This window comes from Dermacentor variabilis, chromosome 10 (genome assembly GCF_050947875.1).
Source record: "Dermacentor variabilis isolate Ectoservices chromosome 10, ASM5094787v1, whole genome shotgun sequence".
In the NCBI taxonomy this organism is placed as follows: domain Eukaryota; kingdom Metazoa; phylum Arthropoda; class Arachnida; order Ixodida; family Ixodidae; genus Dermacentor; species Dermacentor variabilis.
Window position 1 is genome coordinate 105,237,978 of NC_134577.1, and position 15,933 is coordinate 105,253,910.

The window sequence follows — 15,933 nt, forward strand, 5'->3', positions numbered from 1 at the left end:
CAAGACGACGGAGACTTCAGTAAAACATGAAGACCTCTGTTAGCCGCTGAAAGCTGTAAATAGAGTAATAAAGTTTTTCCTTCCTTCCTTCCTTTCTTCATACATGGTTTCATGCATGGGTTCACGGAGGAAGGAAACTAAGGAGAAGCCCTACCCCCTCCGCGCGCTAGAAGAAAAGTGTGGCGGAAATGACGTAGTAGGTTCTTTTTTTTTTTTTTGCTGTATGGCCACGTCTTTTGGGCCACAATGGCGGCGTTCTTATGGTTTTGACCGCTCACACGTGTTGCTCTGGTAGGTTTCGTGCCGTGGCAAAGGCGCTGTGTGGGCGGGTTTGCTTTAGTCACCGTGTCTTGTTGCGCTGTGTTACCTGCACCGTGCTCTGCCGGATGTTGCGCGAGCGCGCGCGCGAAACCACGCGCAGCGCGGCGTGGTTTCGCGAAAGATGTAAACAAGAGAGGAGGGTGGCCCAAAAGGCGGAGCATCGCCATGAGCAACGCCAACTTCCGGCTTCACTTTTGCTTCACAAAGTGACGTCAGGGCCTCTCCTTAGTTTTCTTCCTCCGTGCATGGGTTTCATGCAATAATTGCATGGAGGAGGGAAAAAATTGGAGACTTATCAAGGTTAAGCCCAGTGGATGCGAAGCATCCACTGGGCTTAACCTTAGCGTATCCTTAGCGTTTGGAGGCATCTTGACCGCGTACACGCCCGGCGCAAAGACGCTGGCGCGGTTGCGGGCACAGAGACTGACGCGACGGCGGGCGCGCGCCGCTTCATCCCTGACGTGACGTCACATATCACGTGATGCAGCGATGGTGGCGCCGTCGCCGCGTCGCGCGCGACAGCGCGAACCGAAGCGTGGAGGCCTCCGCCGGGCGACGTCCGACGGCGCGATATGAGGCCCCATCTGCAGCCGGTGTGACGTCATCACGTGATGTCATGTCACTTGACCTACTTGAAGGTCAATGGTGGCCACCGCCGGGAGGCGACCGACGGCGCGATATGAGGTTCCGTCTGCAGCCTGTGTGACGTCATCACGTGACGTCATGTCACGTGACCCCATTTCAGGGCCAATGGTGGCCACCGCCGGGCGTCGCGCGAAGGCCCGAAACCTACGTTAATATGCTTCGCATAAAAGACAGGAGGGAGCATATGTACCGCAACGCGATTGAAGCCACCTGTCGGCCCAACAAGTGATCGCACGTCAAAGTGCGCGGTTGCATTGTTTTAGTGTTTCCATGGTGTTCCTGCTCTGCACATAGTTTCCTACAATTGTATGAAACTCTATGGCTCTGCAGGCTATGGTCCTATAGCCACGGGAGGGCAGACGAACAAGCGCGCACCGAGTCAGAACTACAGGCATAGCTACGGGGAACCAAAGGTCTCGGCAAACCTCGATTCTTGCTCCATGATCTCGACGCATGAGGTGACGTGTTAAGCGGTCATTGTGCCTTCACAGAGCGTTCGCTTGCTAAGGCTGGCTGCGAGACGTGATGTTCCCTCCTATATTTTCCTTCCCCCATGCGTGCTCCATGCCATCTAGTACACACCATAACGAAATCATACGGAAGGGCCATCACCCACTTCCACGTCCTCACTGCGTTTTCGTGGGTGGAACTTGCTCACCATAGCGCAGGACTGTAATCTCGGATGCCAGGCAAACCTGCTGTTTCCATCTGTTTCTTTATATGCACATGTCTGATTTTCCTGTTTTACTACCGGTAAAGTTGAGGTAGATGCTTTCGGTACTTTCAGGTTTTCTGAAAACCGCGTGCAGTATCACTGATATAATTTTCTAAACCATTTCTAAACCGAGTTTTGCTTGGTTTTCCATTCCTCTATGTTTCCCGTGTTTTTCTATAGCCTCCGAGACATTGCATTTGGTGTGCGCAACGAACGTCTTGGAGGCCTTGGGCATCTCAAAACGGGACTGCCACAGCATGGCCTTCGAGATTAAATAATTTCGCTGTTTTGAGACAGCCATCGCTTGCTTTGAGGTTAGGACGCCACCTGAACAAATGACATCTCAGTGCTTCTTACAGTAAAAATATATATAATTTGATATTTAGGATATGACACAAAATTAAAAAAAGGAATGAGCTTGGTCTCGTGCCTACATGTGGAAAATACGGCTCAACACTCCAAACGTAACTCTATTATCATCATAAAAGTAAAAAAATAAACAGAAAAAAAACAACACCACAATAATTTAGACCAACAAAATATGCTATAATTTGTTGACTTATGGAAACTGGAAAGTTGTGGAAATAAATACAATAACAGCTTAATGACTCAAGGCGCCATGTCGTTACAAAGAGGGCGCTCATGAACATAGGTTGAGTTAGTCGAGTGAGCCGAGTTTTATTCATCTATCAGTAAATATTATTCCTCTTGCGCATGCGCCTGTTGGTCCTTTTCCGGTCTTTGCGTCAAGCGCAGGACGCCGCTGGTAAGGGTGTTTTGCCTCGTTGTTCTTAATCCTTTTTAATCTTTGGTTAGCTTTGCTTGATTTGATGTTGCGTCGTGGCAGAATTACGTGTATTTAGATTAGTATTCTGTCTGACCTAACATTGTTTCTGCAGAATAATGAAATTATCGTCAAATCGCATCTGTTTCCAGTGTCTGCCTAATCATGGCTTCCACGAGTGTTAACAGTTATTTGTTGTCGGTGGCGTGTTTTGGCACGTATTGGTTTTAACATTCGTGATTAACATACTGGTGTGAATCACGATTGGTCATATTGCGAGCTTAGAGTTGCCTGTTGGCTCCCAAAGGCCAGCGGGTGCTAAGAAGCTCGTAGAAAGACGGCCCCAATATGCGTCGGTGGCGTCTCACAGTACGATCCACCGATCACACGGACTGCCTACACACCTGCTTACATCGCTTATATTAGATTCGTTGTCTAGCCCTAATGTTTGTCGTAGTTGGTTTCCCCTGTGTTCAGTTTGCTGCTCAATATCACGCTGCCTTAGTGTTAGCATGACAGCGTGTGTGGCGCAACCGGATGAAAATGTACAAAGTCTTTTTCCATGCTTGTGTTTCAGTTTAAACAATGGCTATCAAGCCATTGAGAACCGTTCCCCTCATCAAAAAGCGGGTGAAGAAGTTCATCCGGCACCAGAGTGACCGATATGTGAAGCTGAAGGTGAGTTTCTCCGCCCACCCAATTCACAATATTGAATTGAGATACCGATTCGCGTGGCATGTTCGACTGGGCTAGAAAGCTCTCGGCTAGTGATAAGATCGTGCAAGGAATCTTTTAAGAGGAGGCTGTAACTCGTGGCCAATTCTGATTTTGTATCCACATGCAAACGCAGAAGTGCCGGTATAACAAAGAACCTCTGTACAGCTTTGAATGAAATGTGTTGCATTTAGCTGTGAGTAAAGAGTACTACCGTGTGTATGAAGCATAACTTCGATTTAGGGCTTTGTAGTTTTTTTTTTTTTTTTTTTTACAATTGGGAAGTTTACAAATGCCTCGCACCGTCAATGGATACTTCAGTCCTTTAAACTGTTGGAGCATGTGAAGCACATAAATCTGAAAGTATAGGTGCATTTCAGAGTATAGTTCGTCCAGTTTAGATGTTGCAGGGTGTGCAGATTTGTCTTTTATTTCTTAGCTTTTAATCTGAAGCTGAATGTTGATGACTTGAATTACGGTTCAAATATTAATTGTTCTTTAAAAATGGAACAAACTAGTAAAATTCGGTGCGGTAAAGGCAGCAAAATGTTTTCTCCGTTCTCATGTATGTATACAAGAGCTTCCAAGGCAAAGCTGCCATTTATTTAGTTGACTACAAAAGTGCTTCACCAAATCGAGCTAAGAGTCACCTGTTGGCCTCCTTTGGCCAGGGGGTGCTAATATGCTCGAAAAGAGACGGCCAAATATGCGCTGGTGTGTGTTGTATGCAAAATCCACCGGTCACAATACGGCCAACACGTGTCTTTGCTGTAAAGGTTAGGCTTGTTCTGTGCTTATACCCCTGTCACATGGCAAATCTAATGTCATTTACAACGAATTACATTAGCTGATAATGCCATTTGTTTGCTGTCACACGGTAAAACGCAGTGTCATTAGTCGGAAAATGACATTAAGAAACAAATGAGTTCGCTAAACTCATTCGCAATCATTTTGGAACCGAATGACTTCGTATTGAACATGTCCCAGTGATGCTGGGATGCATGTAATAGCCACGAACCTCAAAGGCTATGCTTTTTGGTACAGTGAGCGCTGATACGCATCACGGCTGCCTTGTTTCAGACATCCTCGGGGAGAAAGAGCATAGCCTCCACTATCGCAGCGGTTTGGGCGTGCTGGTATGACATGATGAGGCTTATAGCGCACGAAAGGATGAGGACACAGAAAAATGTGGTACACACAGGCGCCGACTTACTTAAAATGAACACTGTTGTAAGTCGGCACTTGTTTGTACCACGGCTTTCTGTGTCCTCGTCCTTTCGTGCGTTATAAGCCTCATCATAGCCTAAAAAAATGTAACAGAGAAAGATGCAAAGGGGAAAAAAATGACACTCAGTGCCACGTCTGCATGTTTAGCTTTTGAGAGAGGGAGAGAGCCGACCTGCAACAGAGGCATTGGCTATGGCAGGCCTAAAGAAAGGGCCGTAGATGGAAACTGCAAAGCCGCGCAGCGCCGCCACCGTGCTACTGCACACCAGCACTCTCCCCATCCACGGTGGTTTGGAGTTCGAATTATCGGTGGCGGTGTGGATTTCAGTGCGAGTTAGCGCAATGCGTTACATATGGCTTTCAAAACATTGTTGGATGGACCGTGGCGGCTACTTCAAATTTTCCGTGATTTCGAATTAACAAGCCTGTTTGTAGCTTTCGTGAGCATGTACAAGTTAACCTCCTTCAGCAAACAGATGGTGCCTTCTAAATAGCCCTGCCGCATGTCTCATCATCTTTCGCTACCCTGTCGAGTTATCTTGTAGGAGTTTCATAAATCTTACCAAGCAAGCAAAGAGTTCTGTGGACCGCAAGAGATATGCAAGGCCCTTTACAACCACATGCTTTTTCACTTAGTTGGCTAGGATAGGAATTGTAGTTGCGCTGCCTTTCTGGCACTCCTCATTGTCGTCTTCGTCTTTTTCGTGCAGCCCAACTGGAGGAAGCCGAAAGGTATTGACAACCGTGTGCGGCGGCGCTTCAAGGGCCAGTACTTGATGCCCAACATCGGTTATGGAAGCAACAGGAAGACCAAACACATCCTGCCCAATGGCTTCCGCAAAGTTCTCGTTCACAACATGAGGGTAAGTGTTATTGCTTTCTTTATGCAATGTATGGCACCATATGCCGTGTAACTCAGAGTTAGCCAGGTTGGCAGAAAGGGTGAGATGACCAAACCAAGCTTCGCATAGCCATTTTAATTGGGCTTGCCAGATGTCTTCATTTAGAAATAGAAACCCATTTACTGCCACACCAGCAGCTATGGGCTCTATTGCACCGTTTTCACCATGTGCCAGCCCATCCCAGTTCCACGGATACTGTCTTGTGCACATAGCATAGAGCTATGGTTTTAGAGAGCAAATGTCAGTAGAGAATATTCTAGCAGAGGGAGTCAACAAGTGTAGTTGCGGCAAGTTATTTAATGTTGAGATTAAGTGGTGTACAAAAAAAATGCAGTTGAGTTCTACCTGAGCTAACCTGAGGCAGAAGCTTCGCAAGAAGTTAGGGACAGTGTAACAAGCAATGGAATAAAAAAAATGGAGTAATGTTAAGAGACGGGAAGACCGCAGTGTTGACTCTGGAACAGACGAGGCTAACTGATGTTCTAGTTGAGGAGGGACAAACGGAGTTAGGCAGGCTATATGGTAATGTGTAGGACCATGTAGGACTGTTAGCCTATTACAAAAGTTACAGAAAAGGTCTCAGAAGAAGGTAAGCACAGTTGAGCATGGCAGGATTAATTAGGTGGTGCGATGAAATTGAGAAATCCGCAGGTATAAGGTGGGGGTCAGCTGGCTCAGGACAGGAGTACAGTTGCCGACCGTTTATTCGGACCTCACGGGGACTGCGGAAATGTCCGAATAAACAGGTGTCCGAAAAAGCAGATTAAGAAAAAAAAAATGAAATCGTGTATTTCCACGCACTTATTTGGGCTCGGCGGTAGGCTTCAAGAAATTGTGAATGCGCCGTTGCACGCTGTTCAATTTACGTGCAATCAGATAAGCCTGAATCTCGGAGAGGGTCGTATGGTCACTATACGCAGCTGAAAGCAGTCACTGCTTGTACACGCTCCGCATGCGACGGCAGCATAGCGCATGGTGCGTCATCTTCTGACTCGAGAGTCATCGTCCGGCGGTGCAGCAGAAACATGACGAATGGTCTCGCCGTCGTCAAGTTCTGCGCACGTCAGTACAGCAGTGTCAGCACCTGTGAAACTGTCAAATGAGACGGTGTCCGGAGTCGTAATGCAACCACTGGGCAGGTCTCAGCAGAATATTTTCCGCGTCAGTAGGGAGCACATCACAAGGCGATAAATCTTGGGCCTCCCGGCACCCGCTTGCTGGCATTCCCCAGCGCAGTCTGCGCAGGGACTGTCGGCGCCATTAGAGACTTGACGCGATGTTTCCGTATGCCGCGTTGGATCACCGAAACCTCGACCCAGCACACAAAGCAAACACCACCGTGCTGACACCAGTCACACAAACAAAAAAACGTAGCCTGCTTGCAGCGTCGTGCGTGAAGAAACAAATAAGCTGCTGGATTGTCTTGACATGGCTTACTAAGCTGAAACCGGAACTGCTGCAGAGCCACTCTATCGAACCAGGCAGAAACTATGATGATGAGCGGGGATTTCCAGTAGCGCCACTTCGTGGGGCAGCAAGGAAGCTCCGTTCAAAACAAAAATGGCGTTCAGCAAGTCGAACCATGCACCGGTCAGAGTCTGTGCATGGTGCTCTCGACTGAGTTGGCTCAAGGAGTGTCCGAGAAATCAGACGAGAGGTTGCAAGGTGTCTGAACTTTCGGCAGTTGTTATACATTATGTCCTATGGGAACATGGCCACAATTAGTACATGACCGGGGTAGTTGGAGAAGTCTGGGAGAGGCCTTTGCCCTGCAGTGGGCGTAACCAGGCTGATGACGATGATAATGATGATGGTCTACGGGGAGAATGGTGGTGCCGCGAAGCTGACCAAATAATCGGGCATGTCCGAATTTTTGGAGTCCGGAAAATCGGTCAGCGACTGTAATTGGAGATTGCTGAAAGAGGTCTTCATCCCGCAGTGGACCCAATTTGGGCTGAGGAGGAAAGGTGGTCTGTTGGAAAAGTGCAATCGGTGCAACGGTGTGGTTAAAAAGTCTGGGAAGGCAGGTGTATAGGTGGAGTAGTAGGATGGGCCAACTTGCAGGCTAAGGACCATTAGCTGCAGTACGACCATTCTACTGCTGCGCACAAGGGTGCGGGTTCGAGTCCCGACTACTGCAGCTTCATTTCAATTGGGCGAAAGTAAAGATGTTTGTGTACTTGGAATTAGATGTGCAAATGATCTGGAGCCCTGTCTGTTAAGAGAGGGAGAGATTTATAAAACATCTTTATTGAAGAGTCCTTGCTGTATTCGGGATGGGAACGGAGAGGCCTGGAGCCTAGTCTCGTAAAGCTCCCCTCTCCATCAGACGCAGGCCAGGCCTTGAACCGTACCGGCATACTGTGCAGAATGTTGCATAGAACTGTATAGGATTAATGTGTTCACTGCGGCACAATTTCTTTAGGTGACGTTTTACGTGCAGAGTGACCCACCGGTGGGACATGCGGCTATGCCTCTTTCCCTTGCTCCAAAGGGATGGCACTGCCACTTTTGCGACCGTAGTTTGGTGAAGTTATTTGAAAGATGCAAAGCTATTATCCGCCTTTTTCGCGTGAACCGATGTTGAACTACAAAGTGCTTGCTACCAGAAAAAACAAGTCAGTTCCTGTGTCAGAAATATTTATTAGGGAAAAGTTAAAATTTAGTAGGAACATCAACCACTTACTGGTGCTTAAAATTAAACACGACAAACACATGAGTGGCTTGCCAGGGCATTCTCCACGGAAAGTTATCGCTTTTCTCGCTGTCACCCTAGTGTCGTTTGGTCTGGTACTGATGGCCACATAGCAGCCAGTGCAGTGCCGTTGAGTGTTGCGTGCCGACCCATCAGTTTTTCCGAGTGTATGGACGCGCTTTCTCGTAAGAGTTTCTTCAAGGTTGTCTTGATAGGGGCCGAATAGTGAACGAGCCAATTCTCCAAATTTTATAATTCACTTAGTTTCCTTCAAGCATGCCACGAACGTTCCTTGCATTTACGATGGCCCTTCGACTAGCAACTCAACGGCTACCTTTCTGTGCCACTTGAGTCCTTTTTCTAAGGCAGCTGTTGTATGGTGCCATTTTGTCGCTATAGTCCATGCCTGTTTTTTGCTGCGTTGTAATCAAGAATGGCCTGAGGTTTTGGGATTGGTGCGCCGTCCCTTGTTTTCTTCCAGCTGTTCACCAGTGTTTCTTCATGTTTGACAACAGATGCGAGTATCAGACCAGGCCTCTTGTACATCCACTTCAAGTGATACTTCACTTCATCTTTGGACTGAAGTCTGGTCATACTGCTTTTGGCAACCTTTGCTTCAGTGACATCATTTTTGTCATCCTTTCCTCGTTGAGCGAACTGTACTCCAAATGAGTCTTTCTTTAGAAGGCGAAGAGCAAACGGCAAGCTCGTGTAGAAGTTGTCTGCGTGCAGTGTGCGCCTGACTCCCTTGTAATTTTGCATGAGCTTCAAACATACATCTTCAACGTGTTCGATGCCAACTTGTCAATCAGACTTTCTGGCATGTACGTCAACTTTTAGCATGCAGCTGTCTTTTGTACGTGCCTTGAACCTATGGGCTTTTCCTGCAACATACTGTGAACGAAAGTCGGCCACGCCATGGCACCATTGTTTCATCGATCACGACCTCCTTTCCTGGCTCCAGCACGAACAGCAAAATTTTGGTTCAGTTTCTCTATAGGCCGGATCTTAGACACGATTCTGCAAGCAGTTCATTGTCCGCAAAGTGCCAGAACCTCAAGAGCAGGAAAAGATGGTCACAGCTCATATTTTGACGAATGATTTCAACTCCGCACAGGTCTCCTTTTGCCCAGTAGTGACCCAGAGTAGGAAAACGGACCTGACCAATGCAAATCAGTATTCCAACAAATGCTTTTATTTCTTGGGCATTGGTTTCTGTTCAATTCTTCAACCGATTTAGATTTGGGAGTAGTTGACTCCAACAGTTGTAGTGTGAACCTGTTTGTTTCATCGGCCATCATTTGCCAGATAACATCCATGGTAAACATTCATGGCTAGACGGCAAATGATAGTGGGTGGCTTAGATTACGGTGCCTTACTAGGCGAAGTGGTCACCCCCGAATGTCCGAAGCCAGAAAACAAATTTAAAAACTTGCCTCAAATCTAGACCGAACAAAAAAAAGTGAGGACAGCGTTCACAAAATGATAACAGCATTTATTTAATATGAACATGCCTACATTGTCACCACCGTTAGCCTCATCCCTGTAGCCCAGACCACACGTACGCTTGCGAACACGCGCAAGCTCGCGTCTGCACGCCCATGCGTGCGCAGACAATGTGGCATCGCACGCGTCAAAATGCAGCGCAATCTTGATGAACAGCTCCTCTGTCATTGCACGCTTATCTTCCTTATCGCTGTCATCTCCTCGTTGCGGCACACGCAAAAGTGTCTCCAGTTTCCCCTTCCAACAACGGACATTTTTCTCATCGATGCTGAAGTCCCGCCTGGCTTACTATGCTTCTGCGGCTACCACAACTTTTGGTTGAAAGCGGCACTATAGTGTGCCATTACAATAACTCCACACCACATGCCGATGCCATAAAACCAGCTCCAATATGACAGGTCAGAGCGATGACATCGTGTACTTCAGTTGGCTTCTGGCCCAGCTAGTAGCGGCTGCAATACTGACTTCTCTAGATGGCGCTAGCTATGGACCATATTTCTCATTTTCAGTTACAAACAGGCGCATTTTAAAATGCTCGAATCTAGGCCGACCTAGAGTTGTATATGATTATTCGGAAAAAACTATCAGCCTAGATTTGAATAAATACGGTATGTACACTATCGATGGACTTGGCAGTGTGAGGCATAACTGGTTCCAAGTAGCCCTCGTAGGCAACCAGCGCTGAAACTTCTCTTGCTACCAGCAGCACCCTAAGACACTGCCCGGCAATGGAGAAAAGTTTTCAGAAGCTCATGCTGTGGTTTCTCATCATCAGCGTGACCGCTCATCTTGAGCCATATGTTTTCAATTTCTGACTTGACTTAAAACCTGCATGTTAGAACATAGGAGTGCATGACATGTGCTCCTCCTAATGCACAAGGCCGCAAGCAGAGCTTGGCTGGATGCACCGAGCTGAAGAAAACGCTAATACAGACAAAGCCTGTTATCGTTCAAAATGGCATGCCATTTTCGTTGCGTCCTCTCTACAGGATTGTGTCATCATATTTCAGTTCCACACTCAAAGTGCCAGTGTCCTCATTGTTGCCCCCCCCCCCCCTCCCCATGGGTTAATTAAAGGTGCATAGCCAGCGTTTGCATGTAGCCATTGCCTGGCTGTGTTACAGGAGAGTAGACTAAACATATGAAGCCAGTGGAACCACATGGGAAGTAGGCAGACTTAGGAGTAGTGATGGCTGGCCAGTCGTGCCTGCTGCAATGGTCCATTGTGCTGAGAGTGTTGGTAGTTGAGGAGCTCAGTATTTACAGCCTGTTAGGACTCGGTATGCACCTGCCAGAAATGCGCAAAGGAGGCTTCCTTTTGCTTCTTCTGACCATGAATGCTGTGCTTGTTCGCACAGTACTGCCATCGCCTCGTAGCACTGTTGCCAATAGGTTCGCTGGCTACAATCACTTTTCTTTTAAGAGTGGCCAGGTACTGCTTTTCTGGTCCTAGAAGATGTTGAAAAGATAAAGCATGATAGACGTGGAGCCATAAGAACGTCAGAATCCAAGAGCATGGTCAGACAAATCTAAGTGTACTTTTCATCAATCCCATGATAGATGAATGATTGTAGCACCAAGAGTTCCCTCTGGTCAATGGCATTGGTGCCATGTTTGAAGACTGTTTGACCTCGGCCGAGCCCAAGAGTCACCAGTGTGTCACCTCTCCTGTGCCACTGGTGCTAATGGTTGCTCGAGACATTATTTCCATCGGGCAAGAATCATTGGTGCCGCAAGAGGCCCAATTTGACAACGCCTTACGTGGGACATTTGCTCCGCTAATGGAATTGTGCAGTTGAGGCATTGCTGATTGAGGGCAAACTTTTCATGGAGTTGTGGAATTGGGCTTTCCCTGCGATCTGATAAATGTGCTGAGCTTTACAAAAAATACATTTTGTATGTGGAAATCCTTTAAAGCTGTTAAAAGATGAGGCCACGGAAGGTAGCAAAAAAAGACATAAAAAGTAATTGTGATGGTACTTGTGACAGCGCAAGATGCCATATACCGAAAGGGTCAAGCAAGCGACGAGAGGGGCAGCAGCAGCAGTCTTGAAGGCACTCTGATCTAAGCACACTGTTGCCTGTCAGTTTGTGCTAGTCCTAGCTTGCTGCTGTACCTAAAGCTAAATTATGGCTAATAAAGTGTGTATGTATCCCACAAAAGCTGTGTGCTCTCGGAATGCAGTAAAAGAATGGGGGTAAAGCTGCAATATTTTTAGATATATTAAAGTTTGCAGATTGGTTGCGTTTGTGAGCAGTGATAGTCAGACTAGTCTGAAACTCCCAGCACTTGTTAATAAAAGAAGTTGCAGTTAAATATGAAGCTTCCCATTTCCACTTTTGTTTTGCAGTGTGCGGCTTGGGAAGGTCACAAAGGATGCAAAATAAGTGGCAGCTGTCTGTTGACGGGCTTCTATGACATGGGATACTAGGGGATGGCTACCCACCAAATTTTATGCGTTGAGCACAGAAACACATAGGAGTTCGTTACGAGGCCCTCAACGTTAAACAACTAACACCTGTGGCAGTGTCAGTCTGGTAGTGGCACCAAGTCAAACTTCCTGTATCATCTCCTTGTAATTTCATAGGTTTTGATGGCATCAGCACAGCTGTGGTCAGTTTTACAAATTGAGAACTGCTTTGAAAGTCAGTGAGAAGACGACCTGGTGGCATCAAATATTTCTTGCACGTGAGTGTTAGATGTACAGTGGACTCTCGTTAAACGGAACCTCAAGAGACCGGGAAAATATGTTCCGTTTATCATGAGTTTCGTTTAGAGAGAGAAGGTTTAGGATTTCGCAATCCATTCCAGACTGCTTTGGTCCCGACGAGGCAGGTGTGCGCGCAATTGGCAGTCTCCGCTGAAGCGGATCTCAGATGCAAAATCTAGGTATTAAAGAGGACGGTACGCTATGGGCACTAACTTTATTGCACAAAAGTGGTAAGCAATGAACTTTTTTTTTTTTTTCAGAGCGCTGCTAAAATAAAAAAAAAAATCTCAATTGTCCATTTATTCCGCGGAAATCAGTGGGAACTGCGATTTATTGGCTTGTGAAAAAGGACTTTATGTTTGCTTGTTTGAGCTCTCGCAACCGTTTTCTTTGAATGGCACCATTTATACTAGACAGGCTGCTCAAAAACAGCTCAGAACCTTCTTCTCGTTGGAAGAAACTCTTCAGCATTTGGACTGCCGATTCCGCCTGCGCAGGTGTCACCACAGGATCAGAGTCGGCAGTCTCGTGTTCGACTTCTTTATCCTCGTCTTCGCTTTCATCGGGGGGACAGACATCAGCTACAATGCTCTCCACGGTGTTTTCTGGACATGTTGCCACATCACTGTCAATTTGAACATACTCATCAAATTGAATGCCCATCGCAGCACAATTCTCCAGTACCAGCTCTTCTTCGGCTGCATCTTCGACATCAAGCTCATCCTGTGTGCAGTGTTCTTCTGTAGCTGAGGCAAACCGTGCATGTCTAAAGCAGCTGGCAATGGTCGTTCCACTCACCTGCCGCCAAGCATCATCGAGGAGGTAAATGGCGCGCAGTACATCGACCCTGTAGTCGTTCCCTTTGTCCATGCATAACAGCATCCTCCGGAGAAGGTTTTTGCGGAAGCGCGACTTGTGCGCTTGGATCACACCCTGATCCATAGGCTGCAGCAGTGCTGTGGTGTTTGCTGGCAGAAATTCCAATTGTATTGACTTCAGACCCGGCACAGTTCCATGTGCAGGGCAGTTATCGACGAGGAATAAAACTTTTCTCTTCTCTCGCGAGAACCGCGAATCCTCGCGATAAATCCATTCCCTGAAAATGGACTGCGACATTTTTGAAGCAGTGAGGGTGCTTCGATTTCCCGATCACTAGCGGCTTCAATTTCTCGCTTCCCGTCATGTTGGCCCCGATCAGAACGGTCAACCTGTCCTTACTCAGCTTCCCTCCGGTGCATTTCTCTCCTTTGAATGACAAGGCTTTTGAGGGTAGTAATTTGAAGAACAGTGCTGTCTCATCTACATTGTAGATGTTCTTTGCGTCGTACTCCTCCAGAATATTGGGGAGCCGTGTGGCTCGCCAATGGCTCGTCGTGTCTGCAGCGGCAGCCTCCCCTGAAACGGCACGACACACTATGCCATTCCGATCTTTAAATCTCGTCAACCATCCTTCGCTGCACGAGAAACCTTCGATGCCAAGCTGCAAAACAAATTCTTCTGCTTTCGCGCGAATGAGTGGACCACTGATCGGAATGTTTTCACTGCGGGCTCTCCGCAGCCAAACCACCAGGCACTTCTCCAGATCTTCGTGGTTGGCCACCCGCAGTCGTTTTCTTTGAGGGCCAAAGCGTTAAGTCTCGAAAGCCTGCCGCAGCTTATCCTTGTCCTGAAGTATCCTCGTGAGGCTGCTCTTGGGGATGGCGTGTTTTGTCGCAAGCGCTGTTTTTGTGAAGCGACCACTATCGAAGTCGTTAATTATCTCCATCTTCCTTTCCAACGTAAGGGCATTGTAAGGCCGCTTCTGTGCTGCCATCAGGTGCTGACTTCGCGACGAAATGTCGCAGACGACGCTAAACAGCAAGCGATGCGGTTACAGTGTGCGAGAAAACCGGAAACGTCCAAAGACAGAAACCAAGAAGTAGTGGGGAGACAGTGATGCGTACCGCGATGGGGCTCTTCGTGAACGTCAAGTTGCGGTTTCGAGTCTATTTTCGGTTCTGTTTATACGGTGGTCAGTTCCGATTAACGGGATTTTTTTTTTTACGTTGCCTTAATACAAAACCAACCAACTGCGAGGCGTTTGTTCCATTTAAGCGTTGATTCCGTTTAACCGATTTCCGTTTATCGAGATTCTACTGTACATTAAAACAGCATGAAAGATGCAATTGCACACTAATGTCATTGGAATTATGGTTTGGGAGTGAAATTTGACAAGGGAAGTGCTTTCTCCACCAATTATTGACCTATTCCTGCCAAGGAAGCTTGAACAGAACTTGGAAGTCCAAGGTGATTTAGTGTTTAGATGCTCCTAAATGGCTGGGCTGGGAATATGGGTATATTTGCTGGCTGCTTAGCTAGCTTGAAGTTTCTTTTGATGCAGCCCGAGTTTTAGTTCCTGTTTGTAATTCGATCCCCTTTGTTCTTACTGGAAAAGGTGTCCAATGCAGCTAAGGAGTTCTTTTATTTTTTTTTTTAAACGACAACAGTGCATATAGCAGCGTGTTCACTGAAAAATTATTAAAGTGCCTGATGGATTGTGAAGCACCATTTCTTTTTCTTTGTCTATCTCCAGGAACTGGAAATGCTGATGATGATGAACAGGCGGTACTGTGCAGAGATTGCGCATGGCGTGTCCTCCAAGAAGCGCAAGACGCTCGTCGAACGGGCTCAGCAGCTTTCCATCAGGGTGACAAATGCCAATGCAAGGCTCCGCTCCGAAGAGAACGAATAAACATCCACTCACGTCGTCTAAATGTGCTTCTCCCAAGGCCAATTGTGGCTTCTTTGCTGATGAGCATACCTGTAATGTGGATGTTTGGATTTCCACTGCATTCACTGTATGAGAGGGGACACACACACACACACACACACACACACACACACACACACACATATATATATATATATAGGAATGCAATATGTCTGCATACATATACACACTTCCAGGGATTTGGCAGAAAGAGCTGTTGGTTCTACCTAAAGTGGTGGAAATACTGTGCCGACTGAAATTTGTTACTCCTAAAAATAAATTGACCTAAATTGCGCCACAACAGCTTCGTCTGTGCAAAAGTTAGGGGAGATACACCACACCGTACAGTAGAAAGTGGCGCACTGCTGCTTTCATTAGCTACATTCGTTTATGGTCTTGCAACCAGCGAAGCTACCACTGCGACAGCCTGCATAATCCAATTCTTTCCTATTCTTGCACCACAACTGTGAAGCCACAATAATTGGTTGGCCATGCTGGCTTTGTGACTGCTTGATCAACACATTAGTTCTATGAGGGCTGATGCGCGATGGTGCTTTGTCAACTGAAAAAGTAATCATTGTCTGCCATACCGATTCCTGTTGCTTGCAAATTGCAACGTTTTTGTTTTCGAGTGAACTTGGCATAGTTGAGTTTAAGCATTGGGCTTTAAGAGTGCAAGCGCAGTGATAGGATACTTTACCACGGTTAAGGCTGTGTCAACTGTCTGGTAAAGCTTGTGGTAAAAAGTTTGATGTGCACAAGTGGCCTTACCTTTTAAGCTCGTATTAGTGGTGCAATTATAAGCTCCCACTGATAATTATGGATTTCAGCAGCGACTGATCGGGCCTAGTTAACTGTTTATTGGTAAAGTTGGACCACATTCCAACCTGGAACACTAAGCATGTTTCACGAACTCTTACAAGCCACAACATCCCAAGAACAAAAAAGTACTCTGAAATCAATG

General features: G+C 46.9%; 1 protein-coding gene across 1 annotated transcript; it reads left to right on the forward strand.

Annotated features, from left to right (window-relative positions):
* The first annotated feature begins 2,297 nt into the window (after window positions 1-2,297).
* On the forward strand, window positions 2,298-14,973 carry RpL32 (Ribosomal protein L32). Its single transcript, XM_075673281.1, has 4 exons — window positions 2,298-2,447; window positions 3,043-3,143; window positions 5,117-5,269; window positions 14,793-14,973. The coding sequence occupies exons 2-4, from the start codon at window positions 3,051-3,053 to the stop codon at window positions 14,949-14,951; spliced, it is 405 nt and encodes a 134-aa protein (XP_075529396.1). The 5' UTR covers window positions 2,298-2,447; window positions 3,043-3,050; the 3' UTR covers window positions 14,952-14,973.
* Window positions 14,974-15,933: the final 960 nt, after the last annotated feature.

Coding starts and splice junctions, on each gene's coding strand:
- RpL32 (XM_075673281.1), top strand. CDS start 3,051: ATGGCTATCAAGCCATTGAGAACCGTTCCCCTCATCAAAAAGCGGGTG. Junction 3,144..5,116: donor ACCGATATGTGAAGCTGAAG/GTGAGTTTCTCC, acceptor TTTTTCGTGCAG/CCCAACTGGAGGAAGCCGAA. Junction 5,270..14,792: donor TTCTCGTTCACAACATGAGG/GTAAGTGTTATT, acceptor GTCTATCTCCAG/GAACTGGAAATGCTGATGAT.